At 48.3% G+C, this 25,903-nt stretch overlaps 1 protein-coding gene across 1 annotated transcript in view; it reads right to left on the bottom strand.

Moving 5' to 3' along the window:
* LOC129695930 (uncharacterized) overlaps positions 1 to 25,903 on the bottom strand; it is a 154,488-nt gene that overhangs the window by 11,847 nt on the left and 116,738 nt on the right. The window contains exons 25-27 of the mRNA XM_055633409.1: positions 25,758 to 25,886; positions 10,639 to 10,772; positions 1,181 to 1,318 (exon numbers count right to left, since the gene is read on the bottom strand). Of these exons, the coding sequence (XP_055489384.1) occupies positions 1,181 to 1,318; positions 10,639 to 10,772; positions 25,758 to 25,886 (401 nt within the window). The remainder of the gene's footprint in view (positions 1 to 1,180; positions 1,319 to 10,638; positions 10,773 to 25,757; positions 25,887 to 25,903) is intronic.

Raw genomic sequence — 25,903 nt, 5'->3', positions numbered from 1 at the left:
CGTGGGTCGAAGGGGCTGTATCGCTAAACTAAACTAATTTGTGATGACATCCATTGAGAAATAAGCTTTGCGCTGGATGGGGCTGCTTGCAAAGTCCGACATCCTGTGGATTCAGTAAGGACGTGCAAAGTGCCATAGAGGAGCTATCTCATGGTGTGGGAGATGAGGGCAAGATCTACAGGTGAACCTTGTCTCTGCTTTCAGCAACACAATGAGGTGCAACTTTGTTTAATTTCATTGCTGGCAAGATCAAATTAAATTGCTCATCCCCAACTGATCTTGCAGTGGGAGGAGGCAAGAGAAAGGTCTTCCTGACCACTGCAGACCCTTCTGGTGTGGTGCTCTTCCATAACACAAGTGCCAGCAGCACCATCTTCTGCAACACCGTGTTGCCTCCACACATTTGCCATCCTGTAACAGGAAGGCCGTCAGCATCCATAAAGATTCCTCACACCCTTGTAATGGACTGTTCGAACTCCTTCCCTCCGGCAGACGTTACAAGGCCTTCTACGCCCGATCCTCCAGACTCAGAAACAGCTTTATTCCCAGAGCTATACTGGCCCTGCTGAGTGCCCCCCACCCCCCCTGGACTGTCTCCCTCAGATGGTCACCTCGCACAGTTTATTTATTTATCTTACTTTTTCGACATCGGTTGGAAGCTGCATACTAAATCTCGTTGCACTAATGTGCAATGACAATAAAATATATTATTATTATTATTATTATTATTACATTCCCTCCTTTTAACCACAGGTGTCAAGGGTTACGGGGGGAAGGCATGGAAATGGGGTTGAGAGGGAACGATAGATCAGCCATGATTGAATGGCAGAGTAGACTTGATGGGTGGAATGGCCTAACTCTGTTTTTGGAACTTATGAAGGTCCCATATCAGACAAATTAATTTTGTCCCATCTTCAGAAATAGGATGTTACCTTCCAGAACCCTTCAATCTTCGCCCATCATTCAAACAAATGTTGCTTAATCCACCGAGAAACACTAGATGAGATTTTGTGTAATTGTATCTGCTTTACGAAGCAGATTGAGTACTCACTGCCTGTATTAACTGAGTGAAAGGATGCCAAAATAGTGACCACCTTGTGTGTCTAAACTTTACGGGGCAGTGGCAATCCCCTCATGTTGATGCAGAGTATTGCTATTGCTTGACATTTATGTTTCCTACCTTTCACCACAATCGAAAAGTATATCCACTTGGGTGATCTGGTTCTCTCCTGTGAGGACGTCAACTTCAGCCTCAGCCACAGTCACCCCATACGAGTTATATTGTGGAGCTCCTTCTGGCCGTGGGTCAGGCCACACCCTGTACAAACAATACAAAGTCACAACCTCACAGAATCATCAACCAATGACCTTCTACTCTTTCGAAACGTACAGCACAGATTATACACTTTATAGTTTAGTTTAGAGATACAGCGCGAAAACAGGCCCATCGGCCCACAGACTGCGCCGACCAGCGATCCCTGTGTAACACTAACTAAATCCAACGAGGAACAATTTATAATTATAACAAGCCAATTAGCCTACAAACGGGGTGGGAGATTGCAACCTTCACGTGGTCCGCCCTGTTTCAATGAATGCAATCAACCCGGCGTGCACAATCAAATAAAATCAAATAGAACAAGTTTTCCTGCAACTTTAGGCTGTGTACGCCATACGCAAGAAGAAGAGCCTACAAACCTGTACGTCTGTGGAGTGTAAGGGGGGGAGGGAGAGGGCTAGAGCTGAACTAAACGGTCACGGGGAGAATGTATAAACTCCGTAAAGAATAGCACCCGTAGTGTGGATTGATCCCAGGTCTCAGGAGCTGTAAAGCCCTGTCCCACGTGGGCAATCTCCACCGCAACCTCTGGCGACCTTAAGCCACTTTTTTTTTAAATCAAGGTCATGGTGACCTACGACCTGCCACGACTATGTGTACGACCTCCTACGACTATGGTGAAGACCTCCTACGACTATGGTGAAGACCTCCTACGACTATGGTGAAGACCTCCTTCAACCTCCTTCCACTTTGTTGAAGACTGGCTTCGACCATGTACGTTTTACTCGAGGATGGTCTCTGACAAATTGGTCCGTGAATGAGCACGACCCCCTTCCACCACAGAGGACCACACCGAAAACCAACAACGACCAGTGACGAGTGTCTACAGCTCAAATGGTCACCTGATAATATGATGTCATGTCTGCATTGTTTTCTCACTAAAAAATGCCTCCCAGGTTTTTTTTAATCATTCTGAACCATGCAAGCAGGGAAGGAACTAGTTTGGAGGATGTTAGTAAAAATACATCTACTGCTATTTGCAGTAGCCCTTTTGCTTCAGCAGCCTTTTAAGAAAGGCAGAAGGGGAAGAGCAAGGGTGAAGAGGGAACACAAGAAGAGGTGTCAATGGGTGAATGGAGATGATGTGATGGACTGTCCCAGTACACCAGGTGACTGGGAGAGAGTGACGCTGGGCTTTGACAAATGATGGAACTTTAAGCACACATGTGGGGCAGTGGATGGCAAGGGTGCCATTCTTGTCCTTGTCCCTGTACCCCTCATTTTGAATTTTCCTTTTCGTACAGGATGGCATTCTGCTGGAACCATTCCTCAAGGTCCCCCTCCTGCTGCCTGGTGAAGGTGTAGGGCATAACCTTCCTCTAGCCTTCCCTCACCACCAATGGGGCATCTGCCTCTGATGCTGTGTCAGACACAGGAGAAAGGGCTGCTTTGCTGCCTTCAAATGGGGCAGTGAAGGATGGGGTGGTGGTGGGGACATGTACTACCATCCTGGTCTCCTCCTCCAGGGGTCTCTCATGCAGGGCTACCCCTTCCTGCACCATCACCTCCTGTGGCATCACCCCCTGCACCATCACCTCCTGCACCATCACCCCCTGTGGCATCACCCCCTGTGGCATCACCCCCTGCACCATCACCCCCTGCACCATCACCCCCTGCACCATCACCCCCTGCACCATCACCTCCTGCACCATCACCCCCTGCACCATCACCCCCTGTGGCATCACCTCCTGTGGCATCACCCCCTGTGGCATCACCTCCTGTGGCATCACCCCCTGCACCATCACCCCCTGTGGCATCACCTCCTGTGGCATCACCTCCTGTGGCATCACCCCCTGCACCATCACCCCCTGTGGCATCACCTCCTGCACTATCACCCCCTGTGGCATCACCCCCTGTGGCATCACCCCCTGCACCATCACCCCCTGTGGCATCACCCCCTGCACCATCACCCCCTGTGGCATCACCCCCTGTGGCATCACCCCCTGTGGCATCACCCCCTGTGGCATCACCCCCTGTGGCATCACCCCCCCTGTGGCACCATCCCTCCTGTGGCATCACCTCCTGTGGCATCACCCCCTGTGGCATCACCCCCTGTGGGCATCACCTCCTGCACTATCACCCCCTGTGGCATCACCCCCTGTGGCATCACCTCCTGCACCATCACCCCCTGTGGCATCACCTCCTGCACTATCACCCCCTGTGGCATCACCCCCTGTGGCATCACCCCCTGTGGCATCACCTCCTGCACCATCACCCCCTGTGGCATCACCTCCTGCACCATCACCTCCTGCACCATCACCCCCTGTGGCATCACCCCCTGCACCATCACCCCCTGCACCATCACCCCCTGCACCATCACCCCCTGCACCATCACCCCCTGCACCATCACCTCCTGTGGCATCACCTCCTGTGGCATCACCTCCTGCGGCATCACCCCCTGCACCATCACCCCCTGCACCATCACCCCCTGCACCATCACCCCCTGCACCATCACCCCCCCTGTGGCATCACCTCCTGCACCATCACCCCCTGTGGCATCACCCCCTGCACCATCACCCCCTGCACCATCACCCCCCCTGTGGCATCACCCCCTGCACCATCACCCCCTGCACCATCACCCCCTGTGGCATCACCCCCTGCACCATCACCCCTGCACCATCACCCCCTGCACCATCACCCCCTGCACCATCACCCCCTGCACCATCACCCCCTGTGGCATCACCCCCTGCACCATCACCCCCTGTGGCATCACCTCCTGTGGCATCACCTCCTGCACCATCACCCCCTGTGGCCATCACCCCCTGCACCATCACCCCCTGCACCATCACCTCCTGTGGCATCACCCCCCCCTGCACCATCACCTCCTGTGGCATCACCTCCTGCACCATCACCCCCTGCACCATCACCCCCTGCACCATCACCCCCTGTGGCATCACCCCCTGCACCATCACCCCCTGCGGCATCACCTCCTGTGGCATCACCCCCTGTGGCATCACCCCCCCTGCACCATCACCCCCCTGCGGCATCACCACCTGTGGCATCACCTCCTGTGGCATCACCCCCCCTGTGGCATCACCCCCTGCACCATCACCCCCTGCAGGCATCACCCCCTGTGGCATCACCCCCTGCACTATCACCTCCTGCACCATCACCCCCTGCACCATCACCTCCTGCACCATCACCCCCTGTGGCATCACCTCCTGCACCATCACCCCCTGTGGCATCACCTCCTGCACCATCACCCCCTGTGGCATCACCTCCTGCACCATCACCCCCTGTGGCATCACCTCCTGCACCATCACCCCCTGTGGCATCACCTCCTGCCACTCCTCCTCCTGGGTGGGCAACACCTACATGGCAGGTTTTGTTTGAGGGTTGTGCTCTCCCCCTGTGCTGCTGCCTTTTTGGTGCCATCTCTAAAACACAAGTCTCCTCTCCAATAACTCTCCAGCTATGAATGAACATGCCTTGGAGTGACAGAGGTGACGTTCTGCTGTTTAAATTACCTTTTTTTCACCTCGGAGCTATTACCTTCGACTACCTACGACTAGCATCACAACCTACTACGACCGGCTTCGACTAGACCTACGACTAAAATAATATCGATTTTTCCCACGACAACCTATTTTTAGTTGCGGTCAATTTGTAACATTTTGACAAATACGCCGCGTCCTAGCTGAAGCCTCAACTACGCGGAGACCACTCACGACCATGAAGGAGAGTGACGAAGACCTCCTACAACCACGTGGCGATCTTGCCACAACTATGGGTCGTGGGCAAACTCGCCAGAGGTCGCGGTGGAGGTCGCCCAAGTGGAACACGGGCTTCAGGGGGCAACTCCACCGTGGCGCCACCGTGCCACCATAAGCATTCAACATTCTGATTAAACATTTCTGCTTTTAATTAAAAAGTTGGAATACTTCGAACCACCCAGTGAAAAACATTTGGATGTGTTTTGTATTAACATCGCTGTACTGTGTCCTGTGATTCACGTACATTTGCATTTGAATGAAATGGTTAAGAAGAGGGAAATTGAACCAATCTGGAGCAAATGCAAGGATCGGAGGAGGGGTCATGCTTCCTGTGTGTTTACATCTCTGACCTGCCACTGTGGGGAAGCAGCCACTTCCTACAGGCACGGAGAATAATGCTGAGAATCATGCAGCTATTCTTTTGTAATTACCTGCTTTAAAACCTCTGGGGTTATTTCTTGGTTTCAGAATGCACAGTTTGACAGTGCGGTTGGCACCAGAGTAAAAATACATTGCCACCAAGTCTCCTGGAAATGCTCATTTATGACAATATTTTCTCCTTAATTTCAGGTCATTAACATATATACCTTTAACTCACTAAGTCTCTTCATTCACAACAACCCAGTAGAAAGGCAACTGCTGTTCCACCAGATGTCAAACATAGTACATTGCGAACTGTAATATTATTTAGACGTACAGGTTCACCACCGATTTTCCGGCATTCTGGTTTTCCAGAGCCCTTTCCGGATTAACCGTTTTGCAGGAACACATAATGAAAGGCATAGATAGAGTGGATGTGGAGAGGATGTTTCCACTGGTGGGAGAGTCTAGCACCAGAGGTCATAGCCTCAGAATTAAACGGTGTTCTTTTAGAAAGGAGGTGAGGAGGAACTTCTTTAGTCAGAGGGTAGTTAATCTGTGGAACTCATTGCCACGGAAGGCTGCGGAAGACACGTCAGTGGATATTTTTAAGCCAGATAGATAAATTCTTGATTAGAACGGGTGTCAAGGGTTATAGGGAGAAAATGGGATTAGGAGGCAGAGATCAGCCATGATTGAATGGCAGAATGGTCTCGAGGGCCGAATGGCCTAATTCTACAACTTGTGAACTTGTTGATGAGAATGAGGGGATATTTAACAAAAGGAATGAATGTAGTATTAGTGTAAAGGAGTGTTTGATGGTCAGCGGGGACTCGGTGGAACGAAGGGTATGGTTCTTTGTCGTATATCTCTATGACTGGGGCAGCACGGTGGCGCATAAGTAGAGTTGCTGCCTTGCAGCACCAGAGACCTGGGTTCTGTAATTGTAATTGTAATTGTAAATCTTTATTGTCATTTCCTGAGTATTCGCATACCCAGAGGAAACAAAAAAAACGTTGCTCAACCAGTGTCCATTCAGTTTTCATTAAAAAAAAAAAAAAAAAAAAAAAAAAAAAAAAAAAAAAAACATGTCATGAACAAATTTAACACTCTACTAAACATTCAACAGGCGTTCCGACCGGCAGCGGCACAACAGTGGCTCTGCTGCAGTGTGGGGGTTGTGCGCGATACTTGGCAGGGGGCAAAGTCCATTTAACAGTCTTATAGCCTGTGGGAAGAAGCTGAGGAGCATCCTGCTGGTTTTGCAGCTAATGCTCCTGTACCTCTTCCCAGATGGGAGGATGGAGAAAATGTCATGCGATGGGTGGTAAGGGTCTTTGATGATGGAGATGGCTCTGCTGATACATCTCTTCCTGTATATGTCCAGCAGGAAGGGGAGTGGAGCACCAATAATCCTGCTGGCGGTCTTCACTATCCTGTCTAGTTGGTGCCGTTCGTACGCCTTGCAGCTCCCGAACCAGGAAGTGATGCCGTAGGTCAATGTGCTCTCGACAGTCCCCCTATAAAAAGTCCGTAGGTGTGTGGTGGGGAGGCCTGCTTTACGTAGTCTTTGGAGAGGGTGAAGTCGCTGCTGGGCTCTCTTGACCAGAGCTGTGGTGTTGGCCGTGGACGTCAGGTCATCAGACAGATGTAGTCCTAAGAACTTTATGCTGCTGACCCTTTCCACATCAGCTCCGTCGATGTGCAGAGGTGTATGGTGTTGTTTCCTCGCCCTCCTGAAGTCAACCACCATCTCCTTAGTTTTTCCCACGTTAAGAATGAGGTTGTGGGATTTGCACCAACCTGTGAGCAGCTCCACCTCCATCCTGTACGCCGATTCATCATTGTCACTGATGAGACCCACCACTGTTGTGTCAACAGCGAACTTGTTGATGAAGTTGTTATTGAGTCTGGCAGTACAGTCGTGTGTCAGCAGACTAAACAGCAGGGGGCTTAGGACACAGCCTTGGGGTGAGCCAGTGCTCACGGCTATGGTTTTTGATGTCCTACTGCCCACCCTGACTGTCTGCTGCCGTTGCGACAGAAAGTTCAGGACCCAGCTACATGTGCCAGCATCAACCCCCAATAGCTCCAACTTCTCCACCAGCTGCTGCGGAATGATTGTATTGAAAGCAGAGCTGAAGTCTATGAAGAGGATCCTGGCATAGGTATTTTTCCGATCGAGATGTGACAATACGAGGTTCAGTGTTGTTGAGACTGCGTCCTCTGTGGATCGGTTGGCTCTGTAGGCGAACTGCAGTGGGTCTAGGTCGGCAGGTAGACTATTTTTGATGTGCTGCATAACTAGTCGCTCAAAACACTTCATTACAATGGGTGTTAGGGCCACTGGTCGAAAGTCATTATGGCAGGCTGGGTTTGGTTTCTTCGGGACAGGGACGATGGTGGCACTCTTAAGACAGTTGGGCACTACTGCTTGGCTGAGTGAGATGTTAAAAATGTCTGTGAAGACATCTTTCAGTTGCCCGGCACAGTCTCTTAGAACGCATCCAGGAATGTTGTCCGGCCCTGCAGCTTTGCGTGGATTGACGCTGGCAAAGGCCTTTTTAACTCTGGCTGCGGACAGCCTGAGCGACTGGTCACTGGGAGATGGCAGTAGTGCACGTGTCTGGGTGCTGTTTTTAACCTCAAACCGTGCGTAGAACTCGTTCAGTTCATCTGGTAGGGAGGGGTTGTTTTGGCATATCCGCAGCGGGGGGGGCTTGTAGTCAGTGATGGTCTGAAATCCCTGCCACAAGCGACGTGTGTCTTTGTCATTTGCGAAGTGGCTATTGAGTTTTTGTCCGTACAGCCTCTTCGCTTCCCTGATCCCCAGGGATAGGTTACCCCTTGCCAGTTTGTATGCTTCGTTGTCCCCAGATTTGAATGCCGTATTCCGGATTCTCAGTAGGGAACACACTTCCCCAGTTAGCCAAGGTTTCTGATTGGCACGCCTCCTGATGGTTTTTACCACCGTTACATCCTCAATACATTTATTGATGTATGCGATGACGGATTCTGTATATATTGATGTATGCGATGACGGATTCTGTATATATTGATGTATGCGATGATGGATTCTGTATATCGATCCTGACTACGGATGCTGTCTGCATGGAATTTGCACGTGACCGTGTGGGTTTTCTCCAGGTGCTCCAGTTTCTTCCCACACTCCAAAGACATACAGCTTTGTAGGTTAATTGGCTTGGGTAAAGATTGTAAACAATCCCCAGTATGTAGGATATCGTTGGCCAACGAGCCGAAGGGCCTGTTTCCATGCTGCATCTCTAAATTAATCTAACTGAACCACAGGCAACAAAGGGTTGCAGCAGTATTTCTTGTCGATACAGACTAGATGGCCAAGATATATACAACGCAAAAATATTTTATAAGATCAATACTCTACCTAAAGAAATGAAGGGCGATATAATTTAACAAGTAGCAGCCTTGGTTCCCTGTATAGAAACATAGAAATTAGGTCCATGAGTAGGCCATTCGGCCCTTCGAGCCTGCACCACCATTCAATATGATCATGGCTGATCATCCAACTCAGTATCCCGTACCTGCCTTCTCTCCATACGCCCTGATCCCCTTAGCCACAAGGGCCACATCTAACTCCCTCTTCAATATAGCCAATGAACCGGCCTCAACTACCCTCTGTGGCAGAGAGTTCCAGAGATTCACCACTCTCTGTGTGAAAAAAGTTATTCTCATCTCGGTTTTAAAGGATTTCCCCCCTTATCCTTAAGCTGTGACCCCTTGTCCTGGACTTCCTCAACATCGGGAACAATCTTCCTGCATCTAGCCTGTCCAACCCCTTAAGAATTTTGTACGTTTCTATAAGATCCCCTCTCAATCTCCTAAATTCTAGAGAGTATAAACCAAGTCTATCCAGTCTTTCTTCATAAGACAGTCCTGACATCCCAGGAATCAGTCTGGTGAACCGTCTCTGCACTCCCTCTATGGCAATAATGTCCTTCCTCAGATTTGGAGACCAAAACTGCACGCAATACTCCAGGTGTGGTCTCACATCTAGCATCTGCATCCATACTTTGGTAACCGTGTATCGGGGTGTATAGGGGCAGGTCTGGCACCCTTGGGCTCAGAAGTGCAAGACCTCAGAACATCTGGGGCACAGTAAATGTCCCCGATCATCATCTTCCGAGCAGGAGAACTGTTCGTTTTGAGTACCGGGTATCTCGAGTATGGGTATTGAAAACCAGAGGACATAGGATCAAGGTGAGGGTGTGTGGAACCTAGATGCCAGAGGAGGTAGTTGAGGCAGGTACTATCGCAACGTTTGAGAAGCATTTAGACAGCTTAGATAGGACTGGTTTAGTGGGGTTTGGGCCAAAAGGGGGCAGATGGGATTAATGCAGATGGGGCATGTTGGTCGGCATGGGTCGTTGGGTCGAAGGGCCTGTTTCTGTGCAGTATGAATCTATAGATACACCCTGGTCAATTGAAAATTGCCCGGACTCCTTCTGTAAGTTGGATACGCTGTCAGACGGAAGTGTAAAAACTGCACTGGAAGATTAACTAGCTGGCTACACATCAAGAGTCAAGTCAAGAGTGTTTTATTGTCATATGACCCCAGATGGGACAATGAAATTCATAAACCCCTGTCCCACGGTACAAGTTCATTCCAAGAGCTCTCCCGAGTTTGCCCTGAATCGAACTCGGAGATTTATGGTAATGGCCACTCGTCGGTACTCTGGGCTCTCGTGGACATTTTTCAACATGTTGAAAAAATCCTCACGAGTCTTCACAAGCTTACCTGCCGATAGCGAGTCTTCCCGAGTACCTGCCGTTAGCGTTACGAGCCGTTAAGAGACGTCCCCGAGCTCCGACGTTCCTGCTACGTTCATTCTCCGTGCTTAACACAAGTTTGATTTATTTTAAACTCGGGAGAGCTCTTGGAATGAACTCGTACCGTGGGACAGGGCTTTAAGTTGCTGCAGCACCACAGAATATGTAAATATGTAACGGGTATAATTGTATATAACATGGTGTGGTTCTTAGATCATTTTAGATCTTTGTTGAATCTTAGTTAGAATTGATTAATCAGTATAAATCTGTATTATATATTCAATGCATCCCAGACCACAAAGGTTTCGGACCACAGTAAGTTTGACTAGAAAGTTTCAGCTTGTATTAGAACTTATTTTAAACGCTGCAAATACAAACTGAATACACTAATGTGATCCAAGGAAAGGTTAGCTAATTACTCACCAATCTTGTACAGTCAAATTCACCTTGGCTTGATAGCAGGCAGCGACCAGGTCCTTCCAGGAGGTGCCCGGAGGAAGTTTATCCTTCACCGGCTTCATTCTCTGCTTCAGTATGTCACAACAAAGTTGTACACCCTGTGTGGAAGTCATATCAGTCATATACTCGGGACCAAACATGTATCCAAATCCTCCAGAAGGATTCCTGTCAATTCCATGAGGAACTAAATTATTTTGTTTAGCTTAGTTTAGAGATACAGAGTGGAAACAGGCCCTTCGGCCCACGGAGTCCGTGCTGACCAGCGGCCCCCCGCACACTAGCACTATCCTGCACACACTAGGGACAATTTACAAATGTTACCGTAGCCAATCGACCGACAAACCTGCTGATCTTTGGAGTGCGAGAGGAAACTGGAGCACACGGGGAAAACACACGAGGAGAACGTACAAACTCTGTACATCCGTGGTCAGGATGGAACCCTGGTCTCTGGTGTAGTAAAGCAGCAACTCTACCGCTGTACCACCATGCTGCCCGTCTTGATTAAACAAAATTGTCTATTCTCAATAACATACATTAAGGTGGAATTTTAAGGGACATATAGAGTAAGAGATGTACAAATTCCTGAAGTTACCTGATCTCCATAGGGCTATCAGCAGAGAAGCAGTGTGTGTAGGAAGGAACTGCAGATGCTGGTTTAAATCGAGGGGAGACACAAAAGGCTGGAGTAACTCAGCGGGACAGGCAGCATCTCTGGAGAGAAGGAATGGGTGACGTTTCGGGTCGAGACCCTTCTTCAGACTGAAGGGTGTGATCCCAAAACGTCACCCATTCCATCTCTCCAGAGATGCTGCCTGTCCCGCTGAGTTACTCTGGCATTTTGTGCCTACCCGTAGAGAAGCAACCCTGATCTAGTGCAAAAGGAACTCAATAAAATTGTCCTCGGTTTCACTCACAGCAAGAGGTGCTAAGACAGAATGAGCATCAGTTTAATAGCTAGTTCACACCATCCAGACATGGTATGCATAGAAAACACAGACAACAGGTGCAGGAGTAGGTCATTCAGCCCTTCGAGCCAGCACCACCATTCAATGTGATCATGGCTGATCATCCTAAATCAGTACCCCGTTCCTGCCTTCTCCCCACATCCCTTGATTCCGTTAGCCCTAAGAGCTATATCTACCTCTCTCTTGAAAACATAGAAACATAGAAACATAGAAATTAGGTGCAGGAGTAGGCCATTCGGCCCTTCGAGCCTGCACCGCCATTCAATATGATCATGGCTGATCATCCAACTCAGTATCCCGTACCTGCCTTCTCTCCATACCCCCTGATCCCCTTAGCCACAAGGGCCACATCTAACTCCCTCTTAAATATAGCCAATGAACTGGCCTCAACTACCCTCTGTGGCAGAGAGTTCCAGAGATTCACCACTCTCTGCGTGAAAAAAAGTTCTTCTCATCTCGGTTTTTAAAGGATTTCCCCTTTATCCTTAAGCTGTGACCCCTTGTCCTGGACTTCCCTAACATCGGGAACAATCTTCCTGCATCTAGCCTGTCCAACCCCTTAAGAATTTTGTAAGTTTCTATAAGATCCCCTCTCAATCTTCTAAATTCTAGAGAGTATAAACCAAAGATCTTATAGCGGAGCAAGATAGGCTACTCCTGCTAAATGCAATGGACTGACGTGTAGTACGCTATGGAGAGGGATCATGGGCATTTTCCACGCCCATTTTAGCAACCTGAGCCTACCTGACCCAACCCGACTCGCACTGTAATCAATGTTGCGGGGCAACAGTTTGTGTGGGTCAGATTCATAAATCTGTCAGTTCAAACTTCTTGTCAAGAATAAAATTTGATTCTGGTAATTGTCTTTTTTAATGTTTTTTAAATCATTTATTTTTAAATGGCTCACAAGCAGTGTTTGAGTTGATTTTGTAGTAACCGGAACCGACCCGGCTCGCAGGGTGATTGACAGGGGGGACTTTTTGTGCGTGATATAGGGTTAGATTCATAATTCTGTTAGTTCATAATTCTGTTGATTCTTGTTAAGGAATAAAATGTTTATAAACACACATACATGAAAATTATATAAATGTATATAACACACACAATTATATTTATTCTAAACCAATAATGAACTTTATTTCAGACTAGACAAGGGACATTAAATAAGAAACATTGTAAATAAGAAACATTGTCTTGGGGCACTCTCTCTCCCCGCTGCCCCGGGCCCCGCACTCTCTCTCCCCGCTGCCCCGGGCCCCGCACTCTCTCTCCCCGCTGCCCCGCACTCTCTCTCCCCGCTGCCCCGGGCCCCGCACTCTCTCTCCCCGCTGCCCCGCACTCTCTCTCCCCGCTGCCCCGGGCCCCGCACTCTCTCTCCTCGCTGCCCCGGGCCCCGCACTCTCTCTCCCCGCTGCCCCGCACTCTCTCCCCGCTGCCCCGGGCCTTGCACTCCTTCTCCTCGCTGCCCCGCACTCTCTCCCCGCTGCCCCGGGCCTTGCACTCCCTCTCCTCGCTGCCCCGGGCCCCGCACTCCTTCTCCTCGCTGCGGATCCAATCTTTGGCCGGAAGCAAGAAGGCGGGAGCAAGAAAGCGGAGCAAGATGGCGGAACAAGATGGCGGAGTCAGCTTGCTAAAATGTCTCCTGTAATCACCCATGAAACCGCCCATGAGCGTACCTCACGTTTGCGTGAGAGTAATCCATCTTGCTTCGCTCTAAGATCTTTGGTATAAACCAAGTCTATCCAGTCTTTCTTCATCAGCCAGTCCTGACATCCCAGGAATCAGTCTGGTGAACCGTCTCTGCACTCCCTCTATGGCAATAATGTCCTTCCTCAGATTTGGAGACCAAAACTGTACGCAATACTCCAGGTGTGGTCTCACCAAGACCCTGTACAACTGCAGTAGAACCTCTCTGCTCCTATACTCAAATCCTTTTGCAATGAAAGCTAACATACCATTCGCTTTCTTTACTGCCTGCTGCACCTGCATGCCTACCTTCAATGACTGGTGTACCATGACACCCAGGTTTCGCTGCATCTCCCCCTTTCCCAATCGGCCACCATTTAGATAATATTTCCCAATCGGCCACCATTTAGATAATACATCCAGTGAATTGGCCTCCACTGCCTTCAGTGGCAGAAAATTCCACAGATTCCACAGACAGCTCTTTGCGAGCGGCAGTGAGTGAGCGGCCTAGTGAGGGAAGTGCCCTGTGAGAAAAGTGTGAGTCTTTGGCTCGAGAGTCTTCGGAGAGGAGACCACGCAATACGCTTGAGAGGCTAAGGATTCTGGGAGAGGCAAAGAGGTTTGCCACGCACTGCAAGGGAGCAGTGGGCCAGACAGGAAGAGCGGACGGAATTACCACTAGACAGCCAACCCAGTAGGTAATTTACGGCTGGGGTGAGTACTTTCCCATTTATAGGAGGTAGGATTATATAAATAAGGGGTGTATCAATACAGTAGGGGATTCTTAAATAGGACCAGTTAATTACTTATATAAGATGGGCGGTCAGGAGATGTGCCAATACTGCGAGATGTGGGAATTTGTCGACACCATTGATGTAGAAGATCCCTACAGCTGCAGTAAGTGTTTGAGGCTAGAGGAACTCCAGCTCCGCATTGATGAGCTGGAGACCCAACTTCATACGCTGCGGTACATCAGGGAGGGGGAGTATTACCTGGATGTTTTGTGCCAGGGGATGGTCACACCGACCAGTTTAACTAATTCAGTAGGCAGTGAGCAAGGAAAGGAAGGTGTGGCCATAAGCGAGGCAGGTAGGGGGAACCAGGAGGAGATGCGGCAGGAGCCACAGCCCTTGTCCCTGACGAGCATGACCGAGGCTCTTACTCAATGTAAGGACGGGATCAGGGGCTGTGGGAGGGATGAGCAACCTGGCTGCAGCACCCGTGGATCAGGAGGCCATTCAAGAGGGGGGAGTTAGAAGAAATGCCGTAGTGATAGGGGATAGTATTATTCGGGGGGTAGATAGGGTTCTCTGCGGCCAGCAGAACATGTCCCGAAGGCTGTGTTGCCTACCCGGTGCTAGGGTTAAGGATATCTCTGCGATGCTGGAGAGAAATTTGCAGTGGGAGGGGGAGGATCCAGTGGTCGTGGTCCATGTGGGGACCAATGACATAGGAAGGACGAGGAAGGAGGATCTGCTGAAGGAGTTTGAGCAGTTAGGGAATAAATTAAAAAGCAGAACCTCGAGGGTACTGATCTCCGGATTGCTACCTGAGCCACGGGCCAAATCGGCGAGGATACGTAAAATTAAGAAGCTAAATGCGTGGCTCAAAGACTGGTGTGGGAATAATGGGTTTGGTTTCTTGGGCCACTGGCACCAGTACTGGGACAGGGGGGATCTGTTCTGTAAGGACGGACTTCACCTGAACGGTGCTGGGACTGGGGTCCTGGCAAATCATATAACTAGGGCAGTAGAGAGGTCTTTAAACTAAGTAGCGGGGGGGAGGTATCAAGGGGGGTAATAACGGCAGGGGTAGAGGAAATAGAGCAGGGTATCAGTGGGGAAGCGGAAAGTCAAAATGTGACAGGAGACAGAATGTGTGAAGATAAAGCTTTAGATGTAAAAGGGGCAAAAACGGAAAGGAAGGGTAGTAAAAATCATCTGAAAGTGCTTTATCTAAATGCACGGAGTATTCGTAATAAGATAAATGAATTAACGGTGCAATTAAGTATATATAGTTATGATATCGTGGCCATTACGGAGACATGGCTGCAAGGGGATCAGGACTGGGAGTTAAATATAGAGGGGTACTCGACAATTAGGAAAGATAGACAGGAAAGAAAGGGAGGAGGGGTGGCCCTTTTAATAAGGGAGGGAATAACGGCAATAGAGAGGAAGGATATTGCGTTGAAGGATCAGGATAGTGAAACAGCTTGGGTACAGATAGAGAATAATAAGGGGAAAAAAACACTAGTGGGTGTAATTTATAGACCTCCAAATAGCTGTGACGCTGTTAGTCAGAACATAAATCTGCAAATAGTTGACGCATGTAAAAAGAGAACTGCTGTAATCATGGGGGACTTCAATTTTCATATTAATTGGGCAAACCAAACTGGGCAGGGTAGACTAGAGGAAGAGTTTATAGAATGTATTAGAGACGGGTTCCTAGAACAGTATGTCACAGAACCGACAAGGGGGGAGGCAATCTTGGATCTGGTCCTGTGTAATGAAGCAGGATTAATTAAAAATGTCATAGTTAGGGACTCGTTGGGAACAAGTGACCACAATATGGTCGAATTCCATATTCAAATAGAAGGGGAGCAGGTTGAAACTCAGGCTAGGGTGCTTAGTCTAAATAAGGGGGATTATGAAGGTATGAGGACTGAGCTGATCAAAGTTGACTGGGATAGCAGACTCAAGAATAAGACGGTACATGAGCAGTGGTGTACGTTTAAGGGTATACTGTATAACCTTCAAGAAAAATTTATTCCTATGAAGAAAAAAAGGGGTAAGGGTAAGAACAGTCAGCCATGGCTCAGTAAAACTATAAAGGATAGTATTCGGCTGAAGGCAAGGGCATATAAGGTAGCCAGAGATAGTGGGAGGGTAGAGGATTGGGAAGCATTTAAAGGTCAGCAAAAAATAACTAAGAGATTAATTAAGACGGGGAAAATAGACTATGAAAGGAATTTAGCGAACAACATAAAAACTAATAGTAAGAGTTTTTATAGCTATATAAAAAGAAAAAGGGTGGCTAAGGTGAACGTTGGTCCATTGGAGGGTGAGACTGGAGAGTTGTTGGTGGGGAACATGGAAATGGCAAAGGCATTAAACGAGTATTTTGTATCAGTCTTCACCATAGAAGACACAAAAAATATTCCAACGCTGGATAAACAGGGGGCGGTAGGAATGGAGGAGCTAAATACTATTAAGATCACCAAGGAGGTGGTATTAGGGAAATTAATGAGACTGAAGGAGGATAAATCCCCTGGGCCTGATGGATTACATCCAAGGGTCTTGAGGGAGATAGCGGTGGGGATTGTGGATGCATTGGTGATAATTTTCCAAAACTCCCTGGAGGCAGGAACGGTCCCAGTGGATTGGAAAATGGCCAATGTAACACCTATATTTAAAAAAGGAAGTAAACAGAAGGCGGGTAACTATAGACCGGTTAGTCTAACATCGGTGGTGGGTAAAATGTTAGAGACAATTATTAAAGAAACACTAACGGGGCACTTGGATAAACATGACTTCATCGGACAGAACCAACATGGTTTTGTGAAGGGGAAGTCCTGTTTAACGAATCTGCTCGAATTCTTTGAGGAAGTAACAACCCGGGTGGATAAAGGGGAACCGGTGGATGTGGTATACTTGGACTTCCAAAAGGCTTTTGACAAGGTGCCACATAAGAGACTATTGCTAAAAATAAAAAATTATGGGATTGGGGGTAATATATTAGCATGGGTAGAGGATTGGCTAACAAATAGGAAGCAGAGAGTGGGGATAAATGGTTCATACTCGGGATGGCAACCGGTAACTAGCGGGGTTCCGCAAGGGTCGGTGCTGGGACCCCAGTTGTTCACAATTTATATAAATGATTTGGAGGAGGGAACCAAGTGTAATATATCAAAATTTGCGGACGATACAAAAATGGGAGGAAAAGTAGGGGATGAGGAGGATAGGAAGAGTCTGCAAAAGGATATAGATAAGCTAGGTGAGTGGGCAACAACTTGGCAGATGAAATTTAATACTAATAAATGTGAAGTCATTCACTTTGGGAAAAAAAATGATAGGGCAAGTTATTTTCTAAATGAGGAGGAGCTGCGTTGTAATGCAACGCAAAGGGATCTAGGGGTATTAGTACATGAATCACTGAAAGTTAGTATGCAGGTGCAGCAAGCAATCAGGAAGGCCAATGGAGTTTTGGCCTTTATTGCTAGGGGGATTGAGTATAAAAACACGGAGGTCTTGCTGCAGCTGTACACAGTATTAGTGAGACCACATTTGGAATACTGTGTACAGTTCTGGGGTCCATACTTAAGAAAGGATGTACTAGCCCTGGAGGCAGTGCAGCGAAGGTTTACAAGATTAATTCCTGCAATGAGGGGATTGACATATGAGGAAAGGTTAAGTAGGCTGGAACTCTACTCTTTGGAGTTTAGAAGAATGAGAGGCGATCTCATTGAAACATATAAGATCGTGAGGGGCCTTGATCGGGTGGATGCACCGAGGATGTTCCCAATGATCGGGGAAACTAGAACTAGGGGACATAGTTGCAGAATAAGGGGGGGGCTCTTTTAAAACTGAGATGAGGAAGAACTTCTTCACCCAGAGGGTGGTTAATTTATGGAATTCACTGCCCCAGGGAGCAGTGGAAGCAGAAACTTTAAATATATTTAAGACTAAAATAGATGGTTTTTTAGCTGCCAAGGGGATAAGGGGCTACGGGGAGAGGGCAGGGATATGGACCTAGGTATGGTTAGTATAGTAAGACCTGAGTGATCTCCTGGACAAGTGTCGATCGCCTAGATTGGGGTCAGAGAGGAATTTCCCGGATTTTTTTCCCGAATTGGACCTGGGTTTTTATCCGGTTTTTTGCCTCCCCCAGGAGATCACGAGGTTCTTGGGGTGGAGAGGGGTGATAGCGGTATAAAGGGGAGGGTAGTGTCTTGTGTTCTGTGTCTTGTGTCTACTGTTTGTGGGTAAGTGTGTCTGTTTAGTGTTCAGCCATGAGCGAATGGCGGTGCGGGCTCGATGGACCTGGTGGTCTGCTCTCGCACCTACTTTCTATGTTTCTATTCACAACTCTCTGGCTGAAAAAAAAATCCTCATCTCAGTCCTAAATGGCCGACCCCTTATTCATAAACAGTGACCCCTGGTTCTAGACTCCACAACATTGGGAACATTTTTCCTGCATCTAGCCTGCCAAATCTCTTAAGAATTTTATATATTTCTATGATCCCCTCTCATCTTTCTAAATTCCAGTGAATACAAGCCCAGTTGATCCATTCTTTCATTATATGTCAGTCCCGCCATCCCAGGAATTAACCTGGTGAATCTATGCTGCACTCCCTCGATAGCAAGAATGTCCTTCCTCAAATTAGGATACCAAAACTGCACAATATTCCAGATGCGGTCTCACAAGTACAACTGCAGAAGGACCTCATTGCTCATACACTTAACTCCTCTTGAGCCAACATGCCATCAGCTTTCTTCACTGCCTGCTGTACCTGCATGCTTACTTTCAGTGACTGATGTCCAAGGACCCCCAGATCTCGTTGCTCCTCCCCCTTTCCTAATCTGATACCATTTAGATAATAATTAGATAATAATCTGCTTTCTTGTTCTTGCCCCAAAGTGAATAACCTCATTTATCCACATTATACTGCATCTGCCCATTCACCCAACCTATCCAAGTCACCCTGCAGCCTCATAGCATCCTCATCGCAGCTCACATTGCCACCCAGCTTTGTGTCATTTGCAAACTTGGAGATGTCACATTTAATTCCCTCCATATAACCATATAACAATTACAGCCGTGAAACAGGCCATCTCGACCCTTCTAGTCCGTACCTAACCCTCGTCCAAATCATTAATATATATTGTAAATAACTGGAGTCCCAGCACCGAGCCTTGCGGCACCCCACTAGTCACTGCCTGCCTTCCTGAAAAAGAGTCGTTAATTCCTACTCTTTGCTTCCTGTCTGCCAACCAGTTCTCTATCCATGTCAATACCCTACCCCCAATACCATGTGCTCTAATTTTGCACACTATTCTCTTGTTCACATTAATTATGTTTCCTTCTGCAAGTAAACAGTGGAGTAGCGGGTGACACAGTTGCTGCAGCGGTAGAACAGCTGCCTTTCACACAGAGAGTGGTGAGTCTGTGGAATTCTCTGCCTCAGAGGGCGGTGGAGACCGGTTCTCTGGATACTTTCAAGAGAGAGCGGAGTCAGGGGATGTGGGGAGAAGGCAGGAACGGGGTACTGATTGGTGATGATCAGCCATGATCATATTAAATGGCGGTGCTGGCTCGAAGGGCCAAATGGCCTACTCCTGCACCTATTGTCTATTGACTTACAATGCCAGAGGCCCCGGTTCGATCAGAACTATAGGTGTTGTCAGTACAGAGTTGTTTGTTTTCCCTGTGACCCAGTGGGTTTTCTCCGGGTTCCCCAGTTTCCTCACACATTCCAAAGAAATGCTGGGTAATGGCTTTGGAAATAATAGTAAATTGTCCCTAGTGTGTGCGGTGCGGTAGTGATCATTGGTTGGCGTGGGTTCTGTGGGCGAAAGGCCTTATTCCGTGATGTATCTCTAGGGTCCAAAATAAAGTGGCACTGGCTAACGCAGCCCCATGGCGTAGTTGTACAGCTACTGCTTCACGGCGCCAGAGACCCGGGTTCAATCCTGACTACGGGTGCTGTCTGTACAGAGTTTGTACGTTCTCCCCGTAACCTGCCCGTGTTTTCTCACAGATCGTCGGTTTCCTCTGACACTCCAAAGACGTTCAGGTTTGTAGGTTTTATTGGCTTGGTATGAATGTAAAATTGTCCCTGTAGTGTGTTGGTGTATGGGGATCGCTGATTGTTTAAGACTCGGTGGGCTGAGGGGCCTGTTTCCGGGCGATATCTCTAAACTAAAACTAAAAGGTCTAAAGTCTAAAGTACTTCTCTAACTGCACCTTGCTTTCTAATGTACATTAAGGTTTTAATCACAATACAGATGATTGTAGTTTGGCCCACCAAGTCCATGTTATTTACTGCAGCAAGACTGTCAATTCCATTCCCCCATTTGCTTCCCTGTAATCTAATCTTCCACACATTTCCACCAACTCCCTGTGTTTCTCCAGCCCCTAACTATACTAGGGGCCATTCAACCTACCAGCAAGTCTTTTGGACATGCAAGGAAACTGGAGCATCTGGGGAGGGGGGGGAATCCATGTAGCCCGTGGGACAACATGCAGACTCCGCACAGACAGCATTGGGTCGAAGGCAACAAGACTAAGGAGTTGGTGGTGGTCTTTAGGAGGAGAGGAACACCCCTGTCTCCATCAATGGTGTGGATGTGCAGTTTACCATTGGAGTGTACCTGGACAGTGAACTGGACTGGACCAGGAACACAGAGGCCCTGTACAAGAAGGGACAGAGACGCCTGTACTTTTTGAGATGGTTCACTCCTTCAACGTCTCTTCTTGGGCTGTAATTTCATGTTTCATGTATTGTGCGTTTTATGACTTTGGCAGATCAATTTCCCACCTGGGACAAATAAAGTTGTATTGTGTTGTATTTGGGTGCAGCAAACCTGCCATACAGTACCATTCCCTCCTTTTAACCACTGGTGTCAGGGTTTACGGGGAAAAGGCAGGAGAATGGGGTTGAGAGGGAAATATCGATCAGCCATGGTTGAATGGCAGAGCAGACTTGATGGGCCGAATGGCCTAATTCTGCTCCTACAACCTATGAATTTATGAACACTTCGTAAAGAAGAGCCCTCTAAATGTTACACCAGATTTTTAAGTAAGAATCATGTACTTGAATAACATTTTGGAGTAAGAACATGTCATTGGCCTGAGAGTCATAGTCATAGAGTGATATAGTGTGGAAACAGGCCCTTCGGCCCAACTTGCCCATACTGGCCAACAATGTCCCAGCTACACTAGTCCCACCTGCCTGTACTTGATCCATATCCCTCCAAACCTGTCCTATCCATGTACCTGTACAACTGCTTCTTCTAGTTCGGACAATCCCAGCCTCAACTACCCCCTCTGGCAGCTTATTCCTTACACCCACCACCCTTTGTGTGAAAAAGTTTCCCCATCAGATTACAGGTGCACAACCTTTTATCCGAAATTCCAAATAACGAAAAGCTCCGAATAGCGGACATTTTTTCGGTCCTTGAAGAAAGGTCCTTGAAAACGTTCACCGAGGGCGGCCCGCAGAGGTGACAGCGGAACCTCCGGTCGGTCCTCGAAGAAAGGGGAACTAAATCCCCATTCATAAAAGAGAAGGTGAGGGTATATTGCGCGGGAGGGTTAATAATTGACAATATGCTGCTGTCTGCCCGCTGAGTTAAAAAGTTCCCACGGTAGACTCACGATACATTGTGTATCATGAGTCTTGCGTGGGAACTTTTTAACTCAGCGTGCAGGCAGCAGCAGATTGTCGCTCCCTTCAGTTTCACCCCACCTACACCCTTCTGCTTCCCAGCCATGTGTGTGACCTATTCCCTCCCCTCTCCAGCTCCCCGCTCATTGCACCGGCGCGGGGGCTTTGCACTGTCTTCACGTCGGCGATGCCAGCATACAATGCCAGTCACCGGAGACGTCAGGACCAACGGGACACCGACCCCCAGGCCCACTGCAAGCACGGAGATCCCAGAGACCCACAGCCAGCAGCAGCCCAGCCCCGTTCCAACTCCAGAGGAACCCGGGTTGCGGATGAGGGGGCGCAGCTTGGGCTGTGGGCGAACTGCCACTTGTGGGCGAACTGCAACGGGTTCCTGTTGGTCCTGACGTCTCTGGCCACCCCCCTGGACAGGAGCTGAGAGACGTCAGGACCACCAGAAGCTGCTCCCCGATGGGCCGCTAGAGCGACAAGTGGCAGTTCGCCCACAGCCCGAGCTGCGCCCCCTCATCGGGACACCGACCCCCAGGCCCACTGCAAGCACGGAGATCCCAGATCAGCAACTCCAGCCCAGCCCCGCTCCAACTCCAGAGGAACACGTTCCCCATAGGGGCAGAAGCTGATGGTGTGTAAGGTACGTCTTGTTCTTGGGGTGGCGCAGCTCGGGTGTGGGCGAACTGCCACTTGTCGCCGTAGCGGCCCATCGGGGAGCGGATTCCTCTGGAGTTGGAGGGACAGGGAGACACAGCGGCTTTTGAGAATGGTGGGCAATCAATTCCAAAGTTCTGCCCACACAGTCAGTACACCTCTCCTACACTTGTCTCCCGCACTAAGATCATCTCGCAGAGAATGATCCCAGCCTAACCCTCCCTATTCTCTCCTATTCTGCAAGAAAAAACTACATTGAAGACTCAAACTCGCGATCGAGTGACTGCCGGGATCGAGGCGCAAACTCGCGACCTTGCGGATATGAGCTGAGCACTCTACCACTGAGCCAGCCGTTAAAATCTACGCTAAAAATCTTCCATTCTGAAAGCTGAAAAATTCTGAATTACGAAAAGTGTCTGGTCCCAAGGCTTTCGGATAAAAGGTTGTGCACCTGTATTATTAAATCTTTTCCCTATCACCTTGAACCTATGTCCTCTGGTCCTCGATTCCCCTACTCTGGGCAAGAGACTCTGTGCATCTACCCGATCTATTCCTCTCATGATTTTATACACCTCTGTAAAATTCCCCCTCCTCTTTCTGTGCTCCAAGGAATAGAGGCCCAGCCTACTCAACCTCTCCCTGTAGCTCACACCCTCTAATCCTCGTAAATCTTTTCTGAACACTTTCAAGCCAAGAACTGAAAGCAATATTCTAAATGAGGTCTCATCAACGTCTTATGCAACTGCAGCATGACCTCCCAACTTCTATACTGTTGTGATGGTTGTGAAAGATTGCAGCAGGTTCTGGATCGATTGGCCAGGTGGGCTGAGGAATAGTTGATGGGATTTAATACAGGGAAGTGTGAGATGTTGCATTTTGGGACGTCGAACAAGGGCAGAATAACAAAACCAATTATTATTTTATAATAAAGCTGAGAAGCCACTCATTATTTGCCCGATAGACGTATATAAGATTATGAGAGGAATAGTCAGGGTACAGAATAAAAATCTTTTACCCCATGTAGGGGTATCAAACACTAGGGGTATCCATCGTGCCAGTGCCAAAACACTCCACTGCGGCAAGCCTCAACGACTTCCGCCCAGTTGCACTTACCCCCATCATCACCAAGTGCTTCGAGAGGCTGGTCCTGGCACACCTCAAAAGCTGCCTACCCCCCACACTGGATCCCTATCAGTTTGCCTATCGCAAGAACAGGAGTACGGAGGATGCCATCTCAACGGCACTTCACTCCGCCCTCTCCCACCTTGACAACAGAGACACTTATGTAAGAATGCTGTTCATCGATTACAGCTCAGCATTCAACACCATTATTCCATCAAAACTGATCACCAAACTCGGTAACCTGGGCATCGACCCCTCCCTCTGCAACTGGATACTGGACTTTCTAACCAACAGACCCCAGTCTGTGAGGTTAGACAAGCACACCTCTTCAACCCTCACCCTGAACACCAGCGTTCCTCAGGGCTGTGTGCTGAGCCCCCTCCTCTTCTCCCTCTTCACCTATGACTGCACACCTGTACATGGTACTAACACCATCATCAAGTATGCAGATGATACAACGGTGATTGGCCTCATCAGCAACAACGATGAGCTGGCCTACAGGGAGGAGGTCCAGCACTTAGCAGCATGGTGCGCTGACAACAACCTGGCCCTTAACTCCAAGAAGACCAAGGAGCTCATTGTAGACTTCAGGAAGTCCAGAGGCGGCACGCACACCCCCATCCACATTAACGGGACGGAGGTGGAGCGTGTTTCTAGCTTCAGGTTCCTGGGAGTCAACATCTCCGATGACCTCTCTTGGACCCACAATACCTCTACTCTGATCAAGAAGGCTCATCAGCGTCTCTTCTTCCTGAGAAGACTGAAGAAGGTCCATCTGTCTCCTCAGATCCTGGTGAACTTCTACCGCTGCACCATCGAGAGCATCCTTACCAACTGCATCACAGTATGGTATGGCAACTGCTCTGTCTCCGACCGGAAGGCATTGCAGAGGGTGGTGAAAATTGCCCAACGCATCACCGGTTCCACGCTCCCCTCCATTGAGTCTGTCCAAAGCAAGCGCTGTCTGCGGAGGGCGCTCAGCATCGCCAAGGACTGCTCTCACCCCAACCATGGACTGTTTACCCTCCTACCATCCGGGAGGCGCTACAGGTCTCTCCGTTGCCGAACCAGCAGGTCGAGGAACAGCTTCTTTCCGGCCGCTGTCACTCTACTAAACAACGTACCTCGGTGACTGCCAATCACCCCCCCCGGACACTTATTTATTTATTTTTTTTTTATTCATAATCGTTTGCTATGTCGCTCTTCAAAGGAGATGCTAAATGCATTTTGTTGTCTCTGTACTGTACACTGACAATGACAATTAAAATTGAATCTGAATCTGAATCTGAATCTAAAGGGCATTCATTAAAAATGGGAGGGAGGAGAGTTAAAGGGGATCTAAGGGGCTGGATTTTGTTTAAACCACAGTGATAGATACCTGGAACATGCTGGCAAAGGTGGTGCTGGAGTCAGATACAATTATTATGTTTATAAAAGTATTTAGATAGGTATTTAAATGGGTAGAATGCAATCCTCTAGCAGGCAAAGTGGATTGGTGTAAAGGACAAAAAGCTTGGTCACGGTGCTCCAATAGATCTGTTTCCATACTGTATAGTTATGATTTTAATTATTCTGGAAAGGCTTGGATAGAGTGGATGTGGAGAGGATGTTTCCACTGGTGGGAGAGACTAGGACCTGAGAGCACAGCCTCAGAATTACAGGATATTTCTTTAGGAAGATGATGAGGAATTTCTGTAGTCAGAGAGTGCAACATTCATTGCCATAAAAGGTTGTGGAGGCCACGTCAATGGATATTTTTAAAGCAGAGGTAGATTTTTGAGTAGTGCGGGTGTCAGGGGTTATGGGGAGAAGGCAGGAAAATGGGTTTAGGAGGGAAAGATGGATCAGCCATGATTGAATGGCGGAGTAGACTTTGATGGGCCGAATGGCCTAATTCTGCTCCTATCACATGAACTTATCTCACTATTGGATATGATTGGTGTCAAAAAGGTGCTGTGCATAAGCTGACTGCAATGAATTGGAAAATACTGCATCCCGTGATACTTTGTGCATAATCAGATGCCGTATTCAAAATCTTTTCCACCGTTTCTACAGAGAAAGACTAGTTGAAGTCAGGCACATTCCACTTTAAACATTTATCAGTTATAAGTTCATATTTTCTGCCTGAAAAATCTGTTGACTTGGTCTCGACAGCCGTCTGTAGCGATGACTTCCACCCCCGCCAGAAACGGATGAAACTCAACCGTAAAATAAATTAAACTGTGATTATATTTAAAATAATGTTATAAATGCCTTACCATACAGTTTAGCTCACTGGTGATACTGCCACCTGTTGCTGCAGAATTTGGGCTGCTATCAGTTGTGGTCGGTTTTATGAGGACAGTATCAATTGGAATGCCCAACATATAGGCACATACTTGAGCAACCTAAATAGCAAGAGACA

The sequence above is a fragment of the Leucoraja erinacea genome, chromosome 3, assembly GCF_028641065.1.
Source record: "Leucoraja erinacea ecotype New England chromosome 3, Leri_hhj_1, whole genome shotgun sequence".
Lineage (NCBI taxonomy): Eukaryota > Metazoa > Chordata > Chondrichthyes > Rajiformes > Rajidae > Leucoraja > Leucoraja erinaceus.
Note: the sequence above shows the minus strand (reverse complement) of the source record. Positions and strands in the feature narration are given on the sequence as shown.